Source organism: Mesoplodon densirostris, chromosome 3 (assembly GCF_025265405.1).
Source record: "Mesoplodon densirostris isolate mMesDen1 chromosome 3, mMesDen1 primary haplotype, whole genome shotgun sequence".
Lineage (NCBI taxonomy): Eukaryota > Metazoa > Chordata > Mammalia > Artiodactyla > Ziphiidae > Mesoplodon > Mesoplodon densirostris.
In genome coordinates this window covers 14,764,991-14,784,871 of record NC_082663.1, presented here as the reverse complement: position 1 = coordinate 14,784,871, position 19,881 = coordinate 14,764,991, and the positions used below count along the sequence as shown (strand labels likewise).

The following is a 19,881-nucleotide window of genomic DNA, read 5'->3' as shown; positions in this document are numbered from 1 at the left end:
CCACTCCCCCCACCCCTGTATTGCCTCTTACCCCCTCCTCACTGGTAACTACTTGTGCTCTGTATCTGTGAGGCTGCTTCTTTTATATTATAGTCACTAGTTTGTCGTATTTTTTAGATTCCACATATAAGTGATATCATATAGTATTTGTCTTTCTCTGTCTTATTTCACTTAGCATAATGCCCTCCAAGTCCATCCATATTGCTGCAAATGGTAAAATTTCATTCTTTTTTTATGGCTGAGTAGTATTCCATTGTATGTATGTATGTACCACATCCTCTTTATCTATTCATCTGTTGATGGACACTTAGGTTGCCTCCATATCTTGGCAGTTGTAAATAATGCTATGAACATTGGGGTGCAAGTATCTTTTTGAGTTAGTGTTTTTGTTTTTTGGGGATTATATACCTAGGAGTGGAATTGCTGGGTCATATGGAAGTTCTATTTTTAGTTGTTTTTTTTTTGAGAAACCACCATACTGTTTTCCACAGTGGCTGCACCAATTTACATTCCCATCAACAGTGTATGAAGGTTCCGGGCTTCCCTGGTGGCGCAGTGGTTAAGAATCTGCCTGCCAATGCAGGGGACACGGGTTCGAGCCCTGGTCTGGGAGGATCCCACATGCCGCGGAGCAGCTGGGCCCGTGTGCCACGGCTGCTGAGCCTACGCTATAGAGACTGCGAGCCACAACTACTGAGGCCCGCATGCCTAGAGCCTGTGCTCTGCAGCAGGAGGGGCCACCGCAATGAGAAGCCCATGCACAGCGGTGAGGAATGGCCCCCACTCGCCGCAACTGGAGAGGGCCCACTAGCAGCAACGAAGACTCAGCGCAGCCAAAAATAAATAAATAAATAAATAAATAAATAAATAAATAAATAAAACAAAACCAAAAAAACCCAGTGTATGAAGGTTCCATCTAGGGAACCCATATTTGTGTTCAAGGGAACCCGTCTTATTTGTGGGATTGCTATTTTGATTGGAGGCATGTCCTTGTATAAAAGGCAGTCGTGCACATGTTCCCCTTAATTGTTATGAAGTGTGACTGTGCTTATCTTATAAAAGTAATATCTAAAAATCACTTCTATAATAATCCCTTTTTGACATTAAAGTACATAAATTATTTTATCTGTCAAGAATGATTGACTACAGATTTTCTCTTTTCCATCTGCCTGTTAGTCTTTTTTCTTTTTTAATTAATTATTTATTTATTTATTTATTTTTGGCTGTGTTGAGTCTTCGTTTCTGTGCAAGGGCTTTCGCTAGTTGCAGCGAGCGGGGGCCACTCTTCATCGCAGTGCGCGGGCCTCTCACCGTCACGGCCTCTCTTGTTGCGGAGCACAAGCTCCTGACGCGCAGTCTCAGTAATTGTGGCGCACGGGCTTAGTTGCTCTGCGGCATGTGGGATCTTCCCAGACCAGGGCTCGAACCCATGTCCCCTGCATTGGCAGGCAGATTCTCAACCACTGCGCCACCAGGGAAACCCCTGCCTGTTAGTCTTTATAGTAAACTGGGCAACTGCTTATAGGTGTTTATTTTTCAAGTCACGTTCAAATTCATAGTTTTTTTTAAAACACACTAAATTTTAATACTGTAAAAACCCTTGATGTTTTAGTAATTTTTGTTCTTTAGGAGTTAATGTTTAATTTTGGCAGTATGCCTGTGATTTTGATGAATAACAATATCAACCTTTCCAATAGCTAGCAGGTGCTGAGACTCAAGGCCCTCTCAGTATTGGGGTTCCTCTAATTTATCCTCCCTTAGACCAGGAGAGGAGAATTGGGAAAGAGGAGGAATTAGATATTTGTGGGTTTAATGTGAAACTTTCCTCAGCTTTAAAGAAAGCATGTTTATTTGCCTTCTTTTTAGATTGGAAAAGTGTCATTTTTGCCAGATTGACCTAATGTTTGCCAAATGTCTTCAAACAGCCCTGCCTAGAGAAATTCAGTCGCATTCTAGTCCTCTGACTGGCTGCACTTACGTTAAGTCCGTATATTACAGCATTTTCCATAGGTTCTTCAGAAAAGGTAGCATTCATACACGTTTATGTAAAAGTGGCCAGGTATTCCATTCTGTGCATGTGCTCGCAGAACACACGTGCATTTACTCCCCTCTGTTTGCATCTCAGAAACCACCTCCTTTCCACCTCTACTGGTGTCCAGGGAACCGTGTACCGTGCCTGCATTATTAGCATTAAGTAGTTGACACTGCCATGTAACTTTGTTTACACAGCAGTTTCCTTGCTCGGTTGGTCAAGGACCTGTTTTGTCTTTCTTGAGCCAAGGACAGTGCAAGGCACCTGGCAGTGGTGCGATAAATGTTTGTAAAACAAATGACATTCATATTAGAAATAACATAGTTGATGATAAAGGTGAAGCTAGATTTAAAATTTCTTTATTGGTATCTGTCTTTTACAGGTGAATATTTCAGAACGCATATTCTTCTGTCTTTAGGTGCAAGTTCTTGTTACACATTTAGTAGTCAAGAAAAAGTAAGTCAATTAGCGGGAAGAAAACTACTGAAGAGGCTTAAAAGGCAGAGCCTTTTTTTTTTTTTTTTTTTTGCGGTATGTGGGCCTCTCACTGTTGTGGCCTCTCCCGTTGCGGAGCACAGGCTCCGGATGCACAGGCCCAGTGGCCATGGCTCACGGGCCCAGCCGCTCCGCGGCATGTGGGATCTTCCCAGACCGGGGCACAAACCCGTTTCCCCTGCATCGGCAGGCGGACTCTCAACCACTGTGCCACCAGGGAAGCCCAAAAGGCAGAGCCTTTTAAAAGTCTGTTCCCCAGCCCCACCATGATGATGTTGTAAACCTGACAGCTTAAACTGCCCAGTAAACCACATGAATAGGATCTTGGTCTTTTTTCCTGGGATGAAGACCTTTTCCCTCCCCTTTGAGGGAAAAACACACGATTTTTTGTACACTCAGTTTACAGCTCAATTCAGTTAATTATACCCTTATATGCCTTCCTTTCAGGACCTAGATAATTGTATTATTATCCATACAGCAGCCACCTCGATTTTCATTGCTGAAGCTGTTTGCAGTGGGTGCTGGTACCTACCAGACTCTGCCCCATTGAGACAAAACCACCACCTTTGAGGAAAGCACAGCCTTTTCACCTCTTATCCCAGCTCTGAGTGATGCTTGTCCACATCTTTAAAAGAGGGAAAAAATGACTTGACTTATAACAGAGGTGCTGTATTAGTTTTCTTTTGCTGGCTTAACAAATTACCATAACTGTGCCAACTTAACAGAAAGGAATTTTCTTGCAGTTTTGTAGGTCAGTCTGAAGGGGTCTCTCCAGACTAAAATCCAGGTGTGGGCATGATGGCGTTCGTTTCTGGAGCCTCTAGAGGAGGGTCTGTTTCCTGCTCTTACCTGGTGTTGGCAGAGTTCAGCTCCTTGTGGTTGTAGGACTGAGGTCCTCGTTTTCTTGCTGGCTTTCTGCTGATTTCAAGCTGCTAGAGGCCCCCTCCTTCACATTCAGAGGCAGCAACCCTGGATCTAGTCCTCATGCTTGAAATCTCTTCCTCCTTTCTCCTCGTCTCTGACTGCAGCCAAGAAAGGTTCTCAGGGTTTAAAGATTCATGCGATTAGATTGGGTTCACCTGGATAATCCCCAGCCTCAGAACTTACAACTTGAATGTATCTTCAGAGTCCCTTTGCCTGCAACATCACGTAGTCTCAGGTTCTGGGAATTAGGTGGACATCTTGGTGGGGCGGAGAGTGGTGCGTTATTTTGCCTGCCATAGGCGCCCTCCTTTGAGTCCTGTTATTGAGAAGGGACTCCTGGTCTCTCCCCCACCACCCTGGATCTTGCATTATTTGTTGGCTTTCTGGTCCAAGCAGCACAGGTTGCTGGTAAGCAGACCCATCTCCAGGTAGAGGAGTCTGTTGTTTTGTGCTAAGAAGGACCATTAACTCTTTTTCTCCTTGAGGGCCACCCTTGTTGTCTGAGGACACTACCAGACCCCAGTAAAATATTTCTTCTAGCCTTGAGCATCCTCTGTTCAAATGTGGGTAGAGAGCTATGAAGGGGTAAAGCATCAGTAGACAAACCAAAGTTGAGCCCACTTTTCTCTACTCACCTCCTCTTGGGCTCTGTAGTAACCATTTAATTTTTCTATGGCAATTAAAGAAAAGTTTTTTAAAGGTCAGATATCATAACCGCCCCCCCCCCCCCCCGCATCTGACAGGGCTGTTTTACAATAAAGTGTCAAGTGAAAGCACTTGAGGAACTTTGCTGACCTTTGTACCTCTCTCCCCATCTTTCTCATCTAATACCACCAGGTCTTTATTTGGAAAGTTCCCACCTGGGACTTGGCACTGCTCCTTCCAGGCAGAGGCTGTGCAGACCCCCGTGTCTGTAGATCTCCATGACTCCAGCCTTGCCGCTGGTCCTGTTTGGCTCTGACGCCTGGGTTAGAGCAGCTCTGCTGTTTGCGTTGCATGGGCCCCTGCCTCATGCCCTAAATACTGGAGTCCCTTCCTAGAAAGCCAGGCTCTCACGTCTAACACTCCACCTTGTCACTCATCCTCTGGCGACTTCCCAGATGAGAACTCTGCTCAACACTTCAGCTCCCGACCTGGGACCCCACCTCAGACTTCCACCCTGAGCCTCTTATCTGTGAGCTTCCTGGCACCTTGCAGAGGGTCCCGTGAGTCCCACCCTCCTGTGTCTCTTCCCACCATTGAGGAGACCTGGTGGGGACAAGTACCCACACCTGTAAGTCCCTAAAGACTTGGAGAGGAGGGGTATGTGTCGTACAGAGAGATAAGAGATGGGGAGAGGGAACAAATACGTGTGTGAGAAAGCCGGAGCTGGCCATGAAGAGCCCTGTGGAGGGGGCGGCAGGAATGATACTGCAAAGGAGGGAGGAGAGTTGATCAGGAGGAAAGGCTGGTGAGACGCCATCCATGAAGGCGGAGAGATGAGAGTGCATTTGGTGCGATGGCTTCACTAAACTGGGAGAAGGTTCCTTTGCTGATGGAATCTGGTGTGTGTTGGGGAACATCAAATAATTTGTGGGATAGGTAGGCTGGAGTCAGGACACCTTTAAAAGCAGTGGTTCTGGGCTTCCCTGGTGGCGCAGTGGTTGAGAGTCCGCCTGCCGATGCAGGGGACACGGGTTCGTGCCCCGGTCCGGGAAGATCCCACATGCCGCGGAGCGGCTGGGCCCGTGACATGGCCGCTGAGCCTGCGCGTCCGGAGCCTGTGCTCCGCAACGGGAGAGGCCACAACAGTGAGGCCCACGTACCGCAAAAAAAAAAAAAAAAGCAGTGGTTCTCAACCAGGTGATGTGACCCCCAGGGGACATTGGGTACTCTCTTGAGGCCTTTCTGGTTGCCGTAGCTAGAGATGCTGATGGTACCTAGTAGGCAGAGGCCAGGCATCTGCTAAACAGCCCAAGGTGCACAGGACGGCCCCACCGCAGAGAGTTATCTGGCCCCAGAGGTCAGTCATGCCGAGAAACCCTACGTTACTTAAAGCTAAGTAAGCAGCAGCGTTTGGGCTTGGTGGTAAAGAGGCTACACTGTCCTTGTTAAAGGCTTTTGAAGAGAGAATTTCCCTGAGAAAACATTTAGAAGGGTTGATAGGGAAGTGATGTGGTATAGTCTTTAGAGGGTAGATTGGCTGGGAGAGTGTGGCAGTAATTCAGAGGTGTAGAGATGAGGGTTTTGGACCGGGGTAGAGATGGCGCTGAGCAAGAGGAAGTTAGATATGAGACGCGTGGCGGAGGCGGTGCAGTAGCGGGGCTGGCGGTGATGTTGCCCAGCCTTGTCAAGCCCTGATGGCCCTGAGCGCAGTGCCGGCAGCTCCGCCAGGAGAGGAGAGCGGGAGAGACGAGCTGGGTTCTGGATGCCTGTTGCATTGTATTCTCTGGAGCCCGGATCATTTCAGCTTCTGTACCCAGCATCTACGCACCACATGGACCAGAGCAGCTGAGGTTTCTGTTGTATTGACTGTCAGCTCCGGGTCCACAGTGGGGGAGCAGCCAAGCTGGCTCCGTGGTGTGGCAGTTTGGTTTCCTGCCCAGTGGACGAGAAACACGTTGTCTCCATCATAAGGTTCATCCTGCTCTGGGTCAGTTGTGTGGGCAAGCCTCCTGTCCCAGCCTCTACGGAATGGATGGAAACCCATCAGGGTGAGACCACAGGGAGCCTTGGGGCTCGGCTGCAATTATGGGCTTGGGGGGGCTCCAGAGGACGCCCTGCTCTGGTCCACCCACCTCATGGGTTCGTTTGTTGGTCTTGCCGAACAAACGGGGCAGAGTTGAGAGTCAAGTGAGGCTGTGTCTAAAGATAACTGCTGGTGTAAGCACAGAAGATGCTTCACAGCTCATGTATTTTTAGGTGTTTCAAAAATATACTCCTCTGGTTAGGTGGCCTTCCAGACCGAATCTGTAAATGTGTTTGACATGGTTCCTGAATTAACTTCGAAGTCTGCAAGAGGTGTTGGCAGGCAGCAGCCAGTTGAAGACGACGTGTGGATTGCAAGTGAGGTCACCTGGGCTGCCTGCAGTGTTCATGCTGGGCAAGGCAGGCTGTGGAGTTCACTGTTGCAGGCCTGCAGATCTGAAGCTGAGATTCATTTCCTTGAGTTCAGTCTTCCCAGAGAAGATTTTGGGGGGTTGTTTTCTGTCCCTTTCCAAAGCCAGTGTCAAGTAACAGCGCGCCTCTCATGGCCCGAAGACCGGATGGCCGGCAGGCTTGGCATTTGTCTCATACCAGGAACAGCTGAATACAGTGTGGTTTTAAGGTTTTTTTTTTTTTCACATGAAATCAACACTGGTGTTGCCAAAAGATGATTGTAACCATCTGTCTGACTCTGTGTATTTTTAAACTTGACCAAACATTTATGCCTTGAGTTGCCATTTCTACATCGGCACATGATGGTGGCAATTAGGAACTTTGTTTTTGTTAATTTTTTTTTTTTTCCCTTTCCTGCCTCTTTTGGGTCAGATTCCTTTCAACAAGGAGGGAATATGAGTCAGAAATTCACTCAGATTAAATGGAAATGTCATTTCTAAATATAAGAGCTTGAATTTAGTAACATCTTGAGTTATCGTTTGTGATCAAGTTTTCTTTTCAACCAACTTGCATGCTTAACGGTTTTAATTGTTTAATTGGACAAGGATGGCAAGTAATTTTGTTAGGGAGAAGGTGGCTGTAGAGCACGAGAATGCAGTTAAAACAGGAACCTGTTTGGTGGATTGGTAGTGAATTTGTGTGCCCCTAATATATCTATGTTCATTCAGCCCTGCTTGTGTGCCAGGCTGTGTGTGAGACTCCAAGGATGCAAAATTCATCTTGCTCATGGTAATTGTTTCTTGAAAGATTGAATAAATGAAAGGCACTGTCCCACCAGGACCTCCTAGCTTATTGATGAAGGCAGACACAGCAAATCTTTGACAATAGCTCAGGGTGACAATGAGTGTGATAAAAGTGCTGGGAACACAAAGAATGAGCATTGCAGGAAGAGGTACGAGGGGGTCAGAAAATAATTTCCAGCTGAGGCACTAACTGTGCCGAGTTTTGAAGGAATCCCTAGAGGAATTCATCCAAGAGGGAGGGTGGCTCATTCCTGGCAGAAGATCAGCACGCGCACAGATTTCAAATAACGTGGTGCATTTGTCCAGCTGCAGGACATGCAAGATGCTGCAGTGAGGGTTGCGTGCAGCTGGCTGGCAAGATGGTCAAGAGCAGGTGAAGAAGGTCACTGTGTGTGAGTTAGTGACCTTGAATTCATTTATGAAGGCTGGTAGGGGGACAGTGTCAAAGGTGAGTTTTGGGGAAACTCAGTCTGGCTGCAGGTGATGAATGAGTCCAGCAGGTATAACCGGTCTAGGAGGAGAGGTGACCAGCAAACCAGATGGGAAATGATGGGATTCCAAACCAATCCTGGGGGAGCTGGAGTATGAAACATACTAAGAGGTAGAATCTAGGTGTTTGATTGGGTTTGGGGGCGGGCAGTAGGCTGACTTCTTTAGGATGACTGCTAGGTTTCTGGATCAACCATTTGGGTAGACCATGGTGCCATTTGTGAAGATGTGACTGTGTGAGAAGAGGCAGGTGTTTGGGGGAGCTCAGCCTTGACCATGTTGAGTTTGGGCTTAGGGGCATCCAAGTGGAGATGCCCAAGCAGGCCGCTGAGCATACAGATCTGCAATTTAAAACTGCAGCTGCATTCAAGGTAGAGATCTGGGGAAGTAAGCCATGGCTATGTTTAGCTGTGATGATCGAGAGAGAAGGAAAGAGGAGAATGGTGGGTGGGGAGTAAATCTGGCTAGTGGTTCCCACTTTTTTTTGTTTTTAATTAATTTATTTTATTTTTATTTATCTTATTTTTGGCTGCATTGGGTCTTTGTTGCCGCACATGGACTTTTCTCTGGTTGTGGCAAGCAGGGGCTACTCTTCGTTGTGGTACACAGGCTTCTCATTGCAGTGGCTTCTCTAGTTGAGGAGCATGGGCTCTAGGCATGAGGGCTTCAGTAGTTGTGGCACACGGGCTCAGTAGTTGTGGCTCGCGGGTTCTAGAGCGTAGGCTTGCTAGTTGTGGTGCACGGGCTTAGTTGCTCCACGGCATGTGGGATCTTCCCGGCCCAGGGTTCGAACCCGTGTCCCCTGCATTGGCAGGTGGATTCTTAACCACGGTGCCACCAGGGAAGCCCGGTTCCCACTTCTTAACAAGTCCTTACCTTTAGAAGAGTTGTGGCACTGACTTGAACCAGTTTCCCTAGTGCATTTCAGTTTACTTGATCTCCATCCAGCTTTTCAAACCCACATGATGAAAAGCCATTGTAGTTTTGTTTTCATTAACAAAAACTATAATACATACCTGTGACTTACGTAATACTTTCACATGGTGATCAGGTGGGGTAACAGAGGACGTGCTATTATTACTGATTGGAATCTCGAGCCTAGAGGGGTTAAGCAGTGTACCAGGGAAGGTAGGTCCAGGGTGAGGACTTCCAGTCTTCTGACTTGACCCAATCATGCTGTCTCCATCATTTCTTCCTGTGTTGGAATAGTGACTTCCCAGCGGTAACATGGATCCTCCGTTTCTACCAGCAGAGTGCATCTGAGGCCACTGGGTCACTTTTAGTGTTCTTAGTTATACTCAATTGTTTTGGGTGGGGGACTAGATATAGGTGTTATACCCTTATGCCTTTTGAAAACCTTGTATTGGTAGATTCCGCACTGAAGCAATGCAGCGCATTTCTCCCAATGTTTCATAGCAATAGGCACTGCAGCTGTTCCAGGTTATTAAAATGGGCGAGGAAATGTATTTTTTTGGTGAGTTATGTGGAACTTTTCCGACTAGAAAAAAATTTTTATGTGCTTCAAAATAGAATATACTTTCTATTTCTGAAAAGCCGTTAAAATGACCAGGAGATTTATTCTCGTGGAATTTGGAATCCAGTATGAGGAAACCAGCACCTGGCCCCTCCTGGTGTTTGAGAGTTGCACGTATCCAGAGTTCCAGTGCGCATGGCGTTTTCATGGTGGTTTGGGGGCGGTAATAAAAAATACCTTTTTAGAGAGTGACCAGTGGTGCGAGCATGGACCACACTGTTATCTCACAACTCTTAGGGTTTCTTACTGCGTCGTGGCTTTGCCTCGCTTGGTGCTTCGCTCACAGCTCGGCTCTTCCATCCTCCAATCCCAGTGTCCGTATTTACTTACATTACGTGTTGAACTTTCCTTATTATTCCGCAAACCTCTTACCCATGCAGCCTTTGTTTTAATGACAAAATAATCCATGCAGGGTGGTATGTTCAGGGTAGGGGGAGAGAAGATAGAGGTGCCCCGGCTGTAATTATTTTTGCTGATGGACCTCAACCATCTCACCTAATTTGAATAAACCATTAGGAACTGTGACTCTTGCTGCCACGTTGTTTTTGTTTGTTTGTTTGTTTGTTTTTTTGTGGTACGCGGGCCTCTCACTGTTGTGGCCTCTCCTGTTGCGGAGCACAGGCTCCGGACGCGCAGGCCCAGTGGCCATGGCTCACGGGCCCAGCCGCTCTGCGGCATGTGGGATCTTCCTGGACCGGGACACGGACCCGTGTCCCCTGCATCGGCAGGCGGACTCTCAACCACTGCGCCACCAGGGAAGCCCTGCCACGCTGTTTTACACATTCCTTTTAGGGAGGTTCAGTAGTACCATTTGGCACGAAGATGGGCACCAACAATGAAAACTCAGTGAGTTAAGTAGCTGACGCGGTCCCCACTCCTGGAACTGTTAGGAGAATAATTCATTAGGACTTGGGTGCTCAGACTCTCTTCCTGAATATTCCTGTGGGAGCTATTTGAAGAGTTTTACGCAGGAGAGTTTTTGTTTTCACATGTTCATTGGTCACATGTGAAGCTGGGATTGAACATGCAAGACCGAGTGGGAGATCAGTGGGAAAGGAGACTTTTGGGGACATCTGAGCAAGTGAGGCCAGGGCGGTGGAGATGGAGAAAAAGGGGGTTGATTCTAGAGTTAATTGAAAGTGGGGTGTACAGCACATGGAGACGGTGGCCACTGGCGATGTGGCCGGAGAGGCTGGGACGATTCCATGCTGCACGTAGGTGAGTGGGGAAGGGCGTCTTCACAGACCCGAGGGCAGCACCCCACGCCAGGATCCAGGACCCTGCCCTCACCCTCACTCACGGGCACTGTTCCTTCCTCGGTCAGACGAGGCAGAAGCGTGGCCTCTGCACTGCCCAGAGGTCAAGGTTAGGTCGGAGCAAATGAGGGTGTGCGACAGTGTGTCTGCACAGGTCAGATTGTCCTCTGTGTCCCACGGTTCTGAAATGTCAGTAAAGCTGTTTTGGAAACCTGTGGACTTAATTGTCATTTGAAATCTGGTGACAAGCCTGTTAAGAAATGACTCAGGTCATTAGTGAGAAGGTGAAACAGTAAAACGTGTGCATTCGTGTTCTAAGAGCCTAATTTATGTCTGGAAGTAAGTGGAGGTGCTTACAGTAGGAGACATTTTTAACTCTAAATGAGGCAAGGTTTCCTATAATCTTAAAAAATAACTATTAAAAAACTGGATTCTTTTTCCATACCAGCCAAACACACATTTTATGTACTCTTTAGTTGTTGTTTTTTTTTCTAAAGGAGAGATATCAGGTTATTGAGTTTGGGCTCAAATTCAGTCCGGTTTTTTGCTGTCCCTGTTGGCACATGTGAGTCCATTGGTTGACGTTACTGTCACCTACAAATTATATAAGATGGCGACTCAACAGTGGAACAGTCTTTAGACGTGTTGGAATGATTTTTGAGCCAGAGACACTGGCTGGGCATCAGCTCACGGGCCACCAGCTCGCCCTGCGCGGCGGTCGGTCTGGGAAGGTACGTGATGCGTTAGCGGGTCCACCCGGCGTGACCGCCAGCAGAATCCTTGCCACTCTGGGGGCTGCCTCAGTGCTGACCGTCTGCTGTTCGGAGAGGCCGGCTTCATTCCTCTGGAATCCCCAGGGACTGGGTGCGAGGCAGACGTGTGTCATCTGTAACTGCCACACCGCTGACCACATTGTCCTTCTGAAACACCTTCCAGCTACTTCACTGGGCCAAGTGTGATGTGAATTACTCAAAAGTGAAACTAGCCATTAAGACCATTGTGGGTGTTCTGTCTTCATCTTTGCTAACAAGCCTTAGGTGTCCTGCCCCCATACAAAATCCACATCATGCACGCTGTCAGCGTGAGTGATACCTTAAGCCAGCAGTCCCTCACCTTTTTGGCACTGGGGACCCGTTTCGTGGAAGACAGTTTTTCCACGGACGGGGATGGGGGGTGGTGATGGTGCAGGCGGTAATGTGAGTGATGGGGGCGGCAGATGAAGCTTCACCCCGCGCTCACCTCCTGCTGTGCGGCCTGGTTCCTAACAGGCTGCAGACTGGTTTCGGTCCACGGCCCAGGGCTGGGGGACCCCTGCCCTAAGCCATGCTGGGAGACTAGTTCCCCAACCAGGAAGGGGGAGCATGCCTATGAGGTTTTGACCAAAATAATCACTTTCAAAGGAAAGCCTTTAGTAAAAGGTTATGATGTTTATCATGAGTGAATCAATACATTTTTAAGAAGTCTCATCTCAGAATTTTACGACCACCATACACATGTGTTCTGAAATGGGAAGTGCAAACATTTACACGACTTAGGCATGTTATTTTCTTAAAAAGATATGTTCGTGATGGATTACTCTTCTAACATTACTTAAATTTAATAGTCAAGTTGACGCCCTGACTGGCTTTTCTGTTTTACTTGTAGCTGAGAAAGGGGATCGGCAACACGCCTACCTATCTGTATACAGACGGACGGCACTGACTGTCTTGACTTCTGCCAAAGTAGGAAAAAGAACATGTTTCACAGGAAAATGGACGGTCTTGATATTTCACAGAATAAAAATAATAATGCATACAACTACTGGAAAGGTAGAAATAGGCCTGACGTTTTAGACCAACCAGAGGAAGGGGCCAGACACCCAGAGCCTCAAGCATCACATACCTGCCTGCCTCACCTGTGCAAACAGTCGATGTAAAAGAAGCCACGAGCACCTGTGGCCAAGGCGTTGATGGAGGGTGTCTGGCATCCTCCAGGGAACCATGTGGTTCTCTGCTCTTCTTTAGAAGTAGGACCCTTTCCTTCCCCAGAGGAAAAAGCTTCCACCTTTCTGGCCACATCCTCCCCATGGTGCTATGACGGGGAAAAGTGGCCTCTCTAGAGAGTGGAGGTTTCCAAAGACCTGGACGTTCATACGTGAAAGCTCCACGTCTTTTAATTTTTTTTAAATTGAAGTGAAATTTATATAACAGAAAGCTAAACACTTTAAAGTAAATTCAGTGGCATTTAGTACATTCAGTGTTGTACAACCAGCACCTCTGTCTAGTTCCAAAATGTTCTCATCACCCAAATGGAAACCTTGTACCTGCAAAGCAGTCACCCCCCAGTCCTGCCTCGCCCCACCCTCCTCTCTGCCCATGGTAACTACCACCAAGCTTTCTGTCTCTATGGATTTACCCCCTCTGGATGTGTGAACATTTGTACCTGGCTTCTTTGACTTAGTGTCCTGCTTTCAGGGTTCATCTACATGGTAGCCTGTATCAGTACTTCATTCCTTTGCACAACTGAATAACATTCCAGTGTGTGGATGTGTACCGCATCTTGTTTACCCATCTATCTGACGATGTGCAATTGGGGTGTGTCCACCTTCAGGCTCTTGCGAATGATGCTGCTGTGTATTTGTTGGAGTACCAGTTTTTCATTCTTTTGGGTACATACCTAGGAGTAGAATTGTTGGGTCACATAGTAATAACTCTTTGACCTTTTTAACCTTGTTTTGGTTCAAAATATTTCCAAATATTATATTACGTTATAGACCTCCTTACATTTGAAAACAGTTAAGACGGGACACACGATACTTGATGTTCCTGGCAGTCACTGTGAATATAAATGATTACAAATTGCTATAATATGGTACAGATGCACTCAGGATGTTTAGACTTTCTGTCCAGTGTTTCTTGCTTTTCTTGTGCTCTGCTGTGTTGCCACCCCCTGCCGGTGAATGTGAAGAGAAGGCTCTGGAATTAGGTTGCCTGCATTCACATCTCACCTCTACCACTTACTAGCTGTGTGGCCGAATGCAAAATTCTATCACTCTGCCTCAGTTTCCTCCTCTGAGAAGTAGGTGTAATAACACCGTGAGCCTCCTAGGGTTATTGTGAGGGGCGAAAGGGTCAGGCCCTGTGTATTAGTCTGCTCGGGCTGCCATGACAAAAGACCACCGACTGGCTGGCTGAAACAACAGACATAACAGACATTTATTTTCTCACAGCTCTGGAGGCTCAAAAGTTTGAGATCAAGGTGTCAGCATGGTTGGTTTCTCCTGAGGGCTCCTTCCTTGGCTTGCAGACGGCCTCCTTCTTCCTGTTTCTTCACATAGTCTTTCCTGTGCATGTACATACGTCCCCAGTGTTTCTTGGTGTATCCAAATTCCGTCTTCATATAAGGACGAGATTAGGGCCCACCTGAACAGCCTCATTTTAATTTAATCATCTCTTTAAAGGTCGTGTCTACAGGCATACTTGCATTTGGGGGGACTGGGGGTTAGGGCTTCAATGCGTGAATTGGGGGAGAGGGCAGAACCGGCCCGTAGCTCTCCATCAAGCCCATGGTGCAGTGTGTACACCCCAGAAGCTAGCAGGTAGGTGGTGGTGGCTGCAGGGACCCCCACCCCTTCTCATCTGCTGCCGCACTTGTGTCTGACAATCAAACTTCGTTAGCCTTTCTTGAAGAAGGACAAATGAGTCGTTTACGTCCATGTGGAGGAGGCATGAGGCATTTTGCTTTAAGAACTCTGTAGCCTCTGTTTGGCTGCTCTGAAGATTTTGCTTAATTTCTGGCCTGGATTTGGTTCCAGAAAAGATAAGATTGCCAGTCAGCTATTTTCCAGATACGTTACATGGCACTTCACGCGGTGTTTGAGATTACTGAAAGAATACCTAGTGCTTTCAAAATGCCCTTGTTGCTTTTTATAATTTAAAGATATGTAACATAAAATTTACCAGTTTGACTATTTTTCAGTGTACAGTTCAGTGTACTAAATACATTTGCCATGTTGTGCAACCATAACCACTGTCTACCTCCAGAGCTTTCTCACCATCCCTAACAGAAACCCGGTACCCATTAAGCAGTGACTCTTCATCCACCACCCCGCCCTGGTTCTCTTATTTCTTTAATCCTGTCATTTCCTAATAGCCACTAGATGAGGATCGGAGTCAGGAGGTCACTGGGGAATAGGGATTTGGGCCTCACCGTGTCACCATCCTCTCTCTTGTTTACCTTTCACTGCAGTGCTCTTTGAAATGGCTTCATTCCTTTGCACAAGATTTGTCCCCAAAGGTAAAGGAAAAATGTGTGAGTGGGGCTCAGGAGTCACTGGTCCCCTTAACGTACACTCAAAGGATTCTGGTCAAGCTCAGACAGCGGCTCTGGTGTGAGAGGTGGCATCTCTTCCCCTCCGGGCGTGGAGCCACGCTGAGCTGCTTCTGTCTCTGCCCCAGCATGGGTGGGGGTGAGATCCTGTGCCCACCCACTCCCCGCCCCCCCCCCAGCCCCGAGTGCCACCTGTAACCCGGGTCCCTGTGTCCCCACCCCCTGTCCTCGCAGACCTACATCGGCTCCATCATCGCCTCTGTGAACCCCTACAAGACCATCGCTGGCCTGTACTCACGGGACGCCATGGAGCGCTACAGCAGGCGCCACCTGGGCGAGCTGCCCCCGCACGTCTTCGCCATCGCCAACGAGTGCTACCGCTGCCTGTGGAAGCGCCACGACAACCAGTGCATCCTCATCAGGTAACCAGCCAGCCGCCGCCGCAGGCACGGAGCCCGCTTATTAGCACATCAACCCCCAGATTTCTCAGATGGAGTTTTCCCTTTTGAATAGCCTGACAACTACAGCTTCCAAAAGACACGAGTTATTCTTTGGTTTATTCCAGTGGTCAGGCATGGTCCTTCTATTGACTTATGGAAACATTACATAGTTCTTCCAAATTTAAAATATTTTATATATTCTAGAACACTCATCAGAATGCTTGTCCGTTGGAGCAAGGTTTTGGTTTCTGCCAGTAGGAGAAGATTACCCTAGAATCTCCCAAATTTAAGAATTTTTAATGATTTTAATTGGTTGTTCCTAAAGTTGACCTTTGAATTAGCCACAGAAGTGGGACTTACTATGTTATATGTTGAGGGAATGATAGAAAGCGTGCTTATTTCAATTAACTTTTTGCAGGGGGGTGCTGAGGGAAAAAGGTCTTGACATCTGTTTCAGCCGAGTCTTGCTCATTTATTAAAATAAACTACCAGACGCCTCACTCTCCAAACACTTACTGCTCGGAACTTCCTAAAAAATATATCAATAGAGTGTATTACTTTAAAGATATTTTATTTATTGATTGATTGAAGTGTAGCTGATTTACAATGCTGTGCCCACCTCTGCCGTACAGCATTGTGACTCAGTTATACACGTATAGACATTCTTTTTTTTAAATTTTCTTTTCCATTATGGTTTATTACAGGATATTGAGTATCGTTCCCTGTGCTATACAGTAGGAAAAAGATATTTAATTTTTACTGAGTAATTCAAATGGGTCTTACCGCCTGTATTCTAGTGACATCCTATTGGCTCCTGTTGTTTATACTGGAATCATGTTCTAGTGGCGATCAGAACACCCCCGGATGAGATCCAGAGCAGACGTGCTGAGTGCTGTGGAACGTCCAAGCCCTTCACTCATGCGTCCTTCTGGGCGCTCATTCATGGAGCTTGGCTGTTACTGAGACCCGACAGTGTTACTAAAACTGCTGATGGGGCTAGAAAGCCATCGAAAACAGATGTCAAAATCTTCTTTCCCAACTTGTGGCGAAACAGTTATTACTGTTTCAAGGGGAAAGGAAAGGGTGTTTGGATTTGGGGAGGCTGACACATAAGACCCCCCTCTCTGCCCCCGGATTTCCGACCCAGTTGGAAGTAAGGCACTGGAGGCAGATGAAGTGCCGTATGTCAGCTTTAGACTCCCAGCCAATCGGGAGCCCCGAATTACAGACAGAATTACCACCTGGTCGGGGTACAGAGAGGTAACTGGTGGCCAGGACCACTGTGGAAACCAGTTCCCAGATGGGGAGGAGCTGACCAGCGCTTCCCACCAGTTCACCTGCTAGAGAAACCAACTCCTTTGGGGAGGGAGTGGGGGGCAGACATGCCAGAGGAGGCCCCTCCTTGAAACTCCAGGAGAGAGAAAGGAGGGCATTTGGGAGGTGCTCACACCCTCCTACGTGGCATCTGATTGAAGGTGGATAAGGAATAACGGCCAACATTTCCGCTGCGTCTGGACGCTGTGCCATGGACTTTGCAGGCATCGCTTGTTGCTCTGACACGGGTGTGCTGTCATGGTGCCTGCAGGTGCCACACACACAACTCCTTTCAGGGACTGTGTTCTTCTTATTGGCAATATTTACCCGTTACTCTTGTTCGGGGGTCCTTCGTTTGTCATCAATCAGAATTATATGAATGTGGAAGGTAGAACACGTTCATATGGTCTCTCCTTGCCTCCCTCTATCAGCTACTTTCTTTAAGGGAAGGGAAGCATCTGGGCAGATACCTTCTCTCCTCTTTATTACCTTAACGGTGCTCATGCACTGGGCTATAGAAACAACTTGGATAGAGGGACTGTCCATTTATCCATTTCAGTAAATATGAATCATTGTAACTTGCAGTTAATCAAAAATGAAGCTAATGCTTCGTGTAAAAGCAGAGCTTTTGGGCTTCCCTGGTGGTGTAGTGGTTGAGAGTTCGCCTGCCGATGAAGGGGACACGGGTTCGTGCCCCGGTCCGGGAAGATCCCACATGCCGCGGAGCGGCTGGGCCTGTGAGCCATGGCCGCTGAGCTTGCGCGTCCGGAGCCTGTGCTCCGCAACGGGAGAGGCCACAACAGTGAGAGGCCTGCGTACTGCAAAAAAACAAAACAAAAAAACCCAAGAAACAGAGCTTTTAAGAGTCACCTTCCCAATTAATTAACTTGCCTTATGACTAGAGCACTATCTGTGGGCTCTTTTAGATGACTTCACTGAAGTTCAGGAGTTAGAATTTAAGATCACTATTTTAGCATACAGAATATAGTTTGATAAGATTAACAGAAAGAGTTTAATCTATCTTAGGAAGATCAAGTTGTTTTCCACACTTAGGTACCTAAATATTTGCCATCGATAATTGGCCGTGTTTATTACTTTCAGTGGAAAAAATTAGAGCATGACTCATACATCACTTGCTAGACAGAGCAGTTTGGGAAGAAAGTGAAAAATCAAATGAGATCATTGTGCATATATATATATGTGTGTGTAATAATACGGAAAGGGGTTGGCATGTTCCTGCCAGAGACGATGGCATTTAAAAAGAAGGCGGGGCTCGCCGGGAGAGAGAAGGAAGAGGGGACCCCAGACAGAAAGCTCCCATTGTGTAAGGCTGATGTGAAAAGAGTAACTGTATTTATCTAAAGTAACTCAGGAAACAGCGTCTTTAAGAATAGATTGCTCATTAAAATGTGTTTTGGTTTTTAATAGACCTCTTGCAGTTTTTTTAGTGGGGCTTGGGGCTGTGGGAATTAAGAGAAAACGGAGTATAAAAATAGAAATTGTAGGGTACAGTAGCCCTATTTAGATTTCCTCAGGCATGATCTGCCCCCTGGTGGTACAACATGTTACTACTTTCAAAACTTTCATGCTAATTACCTATGAAACCAGAAAATAAGCCTATTTGGAATTAGGCAGGGACCACAGAGATCAGTTTTTCTCTCACTTTACGAGCCTGTGGCGCTGCTCGTCTCGTGGATTCTAGTCCAAGCCTTTTTTGTTGGTCTCACTTTCAAGAGTTTCTCTCTCTTAAGTTCTTTATTTTACCCTTGTGTACGTTTCAGCCAATGCTTATGCTATTATAGTTTCTAAAATATAAATATATGTTTAAAACTTCCATGAGCTTTTTTAAAATCTAACTGACAAGGTCAGATTTTGATCTTGTACGTTTTAAGTGAATATCAGTTTGAGGCAGGCAGAGTTTAGTCTATTTTGTTCAGTCTGTTTTTCTCTCTTCAGTATATATGAACTTTTAATGTAGTGTCAGCAAGGCCTGTGGTTAATTCATCTGTGCAGCTCATTGCCCAGGACAGTGTCTGATAGAAGGGCCAGCATCCAACAGCTGTCAATCAAAGGATGGGTGGGCAGAACAGCTGTTGGTTTAGGACCTCTGCTTGCTTTGCGGAAGTTTTGGTTTTCCAAAATTGGAGTGATTTTTTCCTTAACTGTGTCTTTTATATTCTGGAATAATAATTGGGTGTTTGGTCTTTTTCTATTCTAGTAGTATTTTAGAAATAACTGAATTGGAATAGTGAACAAAACTTGCATCCTGTGTCAGAAGGGCACCAGCCAGAATAAGGCATGGGGTCTGCCTCACGCTCATATCAAATGGTAGTTTACCTTGTTAAAAAAGAAAAGACCCGATCACTGCCCTTTAGGAACTTTTGCTCTGATGGGAAGAAACTGATGTAAATAAGTAATTTCAGTACAGCCTGCCTAATGCTAAAATAGAAATGTGGACAGGGTTGTTCAGAGAAGGTGGCAGTAGATGCTCAGCAAGGAATCAAAAACATATCTCAGAGAAAGTGACATGTGATCGTGAGTCCATTGGTACGTGGGAACAGCAGCAGGCACAGAGGGGAGGAAAGGCACAGAAGCACCTGCAAAAACATGTGGAAGAACAAGGAACGTATGCAAATAGAAGGTACACCTGTAAGGTGTGGGATTTGCTAAGGACATGAAGGAACTGGTGTTTGAAAGGCCAAGAGGGAACTGCCATTCATTGAGAAAGACCAGAAGCCTTCTCTGGGGGAGCCGAGACTCGGAGCTGTTGAGGGACCTGCCAAGGAGACTTGAGCGTGAGCTACAGGCACAGGACATGAACTTCTGACTCCCTGTGTTAGTTTCGGAACAGAGTCCCACTTCCTGGTGCAGGGGCTCACCTTATGGGCTGTGTCCTGCGTGCTAAGACCTGCGGATCGAATCCTCTAGGCAGTAGAGAAGTTTCCAAAGTCTTGTAGCAAGCAGTGGAGTGATGAGTATATATTTTGAGAAAATCACATGAATCAGGGCAATTTGATTCACAGGATGGAGAATGTCAGGTGTCAGCAGAGGTATCCTGTAAAGGGCCGGGGAGGACATACATATTTTCGGCTCCGTGGCTGAGATCGGCTCCATTACAACTACTCGACTCTGCCCTTGGAGTGCGGAAGTACTCGTAGATAGAGCGCACGTGAACCACCAGGCTGTGTTCCAATAAAACTTTATTTAT

At 46.8% G+C, this 19,881-nt stretch overlaps 1 protein-coding gene across 3 annotated transcripts in view; it reads left to right on the top strand.

Annotated features, from left to right (window-relative positions):
- MYO10 (myosin X) overlaps positions 1-19,881 on the top strand; it is a 226,110-nt gene that overhangs the window by 102,909 nt on the left and 103,320 nt on the right. For all 3 annotated transcript variants that reach the window (XM_060092746.1, XM_060092745.1, XM_060092747.1), the window contains one exon: positions 15,154-15,341. In XM_060092746.1, the coding sequence (XP_059948729.1) occupies positions 15,154-15,341 (188 nt within the window). The remainder of the gene's footprint in view (positions 1-15,153; positions 15,342-19,881) is intronic.